At 33.2% G+C, this 4,773-nt stretch overlaps 1 protein-coding gene across 1 annotated transcript; it reads left to right on the top strand.

The window, feature by feature from the left end:
* The first annotated feature begins 1,372 nt into the window (after positions 1-1,372).
* On the top strand, positions 1,373-2,167 carry LOC131078526 (replication protein A 70 kDa DNA-binding subunit C-like). The gene has a single exon (XM_058016247.2). It carries the CDS (start codon positions 1,373-1,375, stop codon positions 2,165-2,167), a length of 795 nt encoding a protein of 264 aa, XP_057872230.2.
* Positions 2,168-4,773: the final 2,606 nt, after the last annotated feature.

Raw genomic sequence — 4,773 nt, 5'->3', positions numbered from 1 at the left:
CTCACACAGAAGCCCAGTAAAATAGTCACAACGAGAACAAAACTTTTATGCTCTTTTTTGTGACAATTCATCTCTCTTTTTCATACCATCCTTTTCATTACTACATGCATCATTTTTTCATAGAATAGTGCAAAAGGAAATGTATACTGTATAGATAACATAGCTTGATTACATAGTTTACTAATACAAGCTTTACATTAACAAGTAACAAAATATATAAGCTGCTTGCCATTCAAATTAAATCCTCTATATTCATATTATATTTTGTAGGCAAAAACCCAAGAGTATGCCCCTACCCCTTTTGCAATTCAATCTATCAATGCTGGGGATGACCTTCCTTCAGCATTGCTACAAGTTTTGTTATTTCAGAAAATGCAGAACAATATAGATGATACTGATAGACATAAATTATTGTTATCTGATGGCACATACATGCAGTTGGCAATCCTGCGTTCTAAATATGCTACTCTGATAGATTCAGACATTCTAAGAATAGGCACAATAGTCCAGTTATCAAGTTATACATGCCAATACATATGGAACACAAGGTAGGAAATCAACTATGGTTATTAATACAATATGTTTCATCTTTTTTTAATTTTGTTTATGTATAATCAACAGTAATTTAAAAAGAAGTCTTTTATTTTCACAGGACTATTGTAATACCTAGTCTGGAAGTGAAACAAATTCATTGTCTGTTCTTTGGTAAACCAGGATACCTGTTCAAAGAACAAGAACCAGAAATGATGTCTGAGGACAAACCATCAATATCTAAATGATCTCTTCAATTTCCCACTAAATTGCCATCCCCACAAACAACAACTTCTGAAAATATAAGCCCTATCAAGACTTTGAATGCATACCAAAATAAATGGATGATCAAAGGGAGAGTTACTCATAAACGACCTATTAAGGCATATAGCATGGCCACAAAAAATGGCCATGTGTTTAGCTTTGACATTGTTGATTGTGAAGGTTCTGAAATTAGAATTACATGTATTGATGAGATAGCTAAGTTACACTCTAACCGTGTGGACATAGGTTCACATTATCTTATTTCAAAGGGATCTATTAAGGAGGCAAATGCAAGGTACAATAAACTAAACAGTCATTTAGAAATAACCTTGTCTGATGCATCCATACTGAAACACTGCACCAATGAAGAACAAGCAGATCAACAAGGTCCTCCTTTCACGCCCATTAATGAATTATTTCATCTAACAAATAACACGTTGGTTGAAATATTGGCCTTGTTCTATATGTTGGAGATATCATTCCAATACAAAGGAAAGATGGCAGTCAAACACACAAACATGTTGTGAAAATTAGTGATCTATCAAATTCAACAATTGACATCAACTCATGGGGTCCAATGGAAGAACAAAAAGGCCTGGAATTGAAAAATATGTTGAGCAATGATAGTGTGATTATCCTTGCTTTACGTAATTATCGTGTTGGCTATTTCAATAGGAAGCTTTTAAACATAACAACTGCAACCACATTACATATCAACCCAACATTTCCAGAAGCAGAGCTTCTAACGTTAAGAGGAAAGGACCCTTTGCTTGTTGTACTCTTTGTTGCAGAAACTATCCACATAGATGGTAAATATAGTAGAATGACTATTTCTTCAATCTGTGAGCAGATGAGCATCAAACTAGAAACAATCCAGACAACTTTGCTAGCCATTTTGCGCTTTGTAAACGTAACTGACCAAAATTTCTATTACGCAGCCTGTCCACTAATAGTCAATGGAAGGCCTTGCAAGAAAAAATGTACACAGCAAGTTGATGATTCTTGGTTCTGCTCTAGATGTCAAATGACTATGCAAGACTGTAATTATAGTTATCTCTTGCCACTAAAGTTACAAGATGCCACGAGTACTCTATGGGCCACTGCATTTGATGAGGGTAGCATTCACTTGCTACACAAAACTGCAAAACAGCTTTGTGCACTACAAAATGATGTAACAACAACAAAGACAACTTCCTCAGTGATTAAGAGACTACTGTCATGTCACTATTCATTCACACTGCTGGTTTCCAATGAGGCATATAATTCAGAAACAAAGATGAAGGTGACAGTCAATAAAGTTGCTCATGTTGACTTCAAAGCTGAGTGTCATGCACTACTTGTAGAAACTGGCCGACTAAGTACACAGGCTTAGAATTATAATGCATCTTTTCTGATTATTAAACTTTCAGTTTACAATACAATTATACTATTAGGTAACTTACATATTTAATAGTTTTACATAAACAAACAATTACGTTTTATGAACACAAGGCTGTTTCTATAAATATCTATATGTACATTTCTTACATCTACCTCTTATCTCTTTGAAAGTTTTTCCTCCTAACATAAGTTATTTCCACTCATACTCATTACTTTTAAATGTGCTAAACTCTATGTTGATTCTAGAAAATTTATACATATATGCATGTATATCATTTTTTTCCTCGTCTAATATCTATTTATATAACTATACAACACCAAAATTATTCATACTTAATTCTGCAGATATACAACTATACATATATATATATACATAACTATATATAAGTATTCATAGTTATAGTCTTTTTTGAAATACACATATGTAGTTATATATGTGCATATGTTCAATTACAAAACTTTCAATTTTTAAATGATATGTATATATACATGGGTATAAGTATACATACATCTGTATATATCAGAAATTACTATATTTGTGCATACCTTTATTAGAATGATGCTTTCAAAAACAACAAACAACTAAGAACAACATATATATATATATATATATATATATATATATATATATATATATATATATATATATATATAGTCTTAGTTTTTTTGATATATATACATATGTACATATATACATACATGTATATGTATCAGAAATAACTATATCTATGCATACCTATATTACAGTGGTACTTTTGAAAAACCAAGTTGCTAACAACAACAAGTGTATGCAGAACAACACTACAAAGGCAATTTATGACTTTCCAGAACCCATACATTTCAAGTAAAGTCATTTACAAGTATATAAATATGTGTACATATAAGTTGACTGAACGAGAGCAACAAAACAACACAATAGATCACTAGACATACAAATAAACACAACAAAACTACTTTACATACAGAACAAATCCTCTAAAATCACATTACCATAGATGCAACAATTTTCAATTCTCATACATTCTTGATACATTGTTCAAAGTTAACTACCTTCAATCACGAAAATTCTCACATCCTTGTGCTCTCTTTAAAATATTAGATATCTATCCAGCCTTGCCCTCAAGAAATTGATGCAATCAAATTTAAGAGAAGCTAGACCAATAAAAATTACTATGCAAAGAACAGAGCCGATATCTCCAAGAAATGACAACTGAGACGTCATGCACTACAAAGACCTTGCGATAAATCAAGAAAGTTATTAGAAACAGAAAAGAATGATCTTGAGCAAATTAATCTCAATCAAACATCTTCTACTGCTCCTGAACTTGCTGTCAAGACTGCTTCATTTCAAAATATGTTGTCTAATTTTCGCAAAAAAATTGATATGTTGGAGGTCACAGGCCCATGTTCTATTTGCAAAGAAATGTATGTGGGCATGACTATTAAAAAAGTCAATCATGTACTTATGTGCATGAGATGTTATGGTGAAAAAGGCATGCACCGCTTCTCATTATCAAAAAATATGGACCCAGGTGAGCAACCTTCTATTTTAAAGTGTCTCTCTCAAGTAGAAGAAATGCTCATATCAAGAATTGCTCCTGTTTTACAACTAACACATGCCAGGGGAGGGAAATACAAATATTCTGGCCATACAATAAACTTCCCATAAGATATTTCTGAATTTGCAATAACATTACCTTGCCATATTAAGCAATTATAAATTCTAATTGTCCGTAGAACCAATTTGCAAGGATTAACTTATGACTGTTACGTGAATAGATTTCACGTCCTGAATGCATTGGCCTACAAAATGAAACATGATCAATACTACAAGGATGTAGTCATTAATCCAGATGTAGTGCATCTATTGCCAGAGCAAACTACTGACATTACAGAGCTACTGCATTTAGTCCATTCCTTGGAAGAAGATGTTGTTCAAGATACTTCCAGTCTGGAGAATATTAACAGTGAAGAACAAATCAGGGAGAATAGTTCCTCATTTATCCCACAACTACCATCATCAATACTAGAACTTGATGCAATAAAAAACATCCTCCATCTAGATAATAGCAACAACAATGTTGTTCCTTGGCCACAAATTAGCTCATCACCTATCAATGAGTACAATACCGAGGGCCTCCTTTCCATGGCATTCCCAACACTATTCCCTTCTGGAATAGCTTTACCACTACAACAAAGAACAAGGCAATTACATTTACATGAATATGCTTTGCACCTGATCAAATAATCTGATCAAAGATTTGGGCAACATGTTCACTTTAGATATTATATCTACACTCTTATGATGAGACATCGATCCCAACAATCAACTACTGTCTTCATTAAGACTAATCTACAAGATAGTCTTCCACACAATCTTCATGGTCTAAAGGAACACTTACAAAAGACACCGTCAAGTGAATTACCAAATCATATCATGCGATATGCAGCCTCATTGCATGGTACACGAGCATTTTGGAGCAACTCCCGACGTGACCTTACATCAATGATAGAACAGTTAGGTGCACCTAAACTATTCTTCACCTTAAGTTCAGTTGATACAAAATGGCCAGACTTGCATAGGTTATTGCAAAAAGC

Source organism: Cryptomeria japonica, chromosome 8 (assembly GCF_030272615.1).
Source record: "Cryptomeria japonica chromosome 8, Sugi_1.0, whole genome shotgun sequence".
Classification (NCBI taxonomy): Eukaryota; Viridiplantae; Streptophyta; class Pinopsida; order Cupressales; family Cupressaceae; genus Cryptomeria; species Cryptomeria japonica.
Note: the sequence above shows the minus strand (reverse complement) of the source record. Positions and strands in the feature narration are given on the sequence as shown.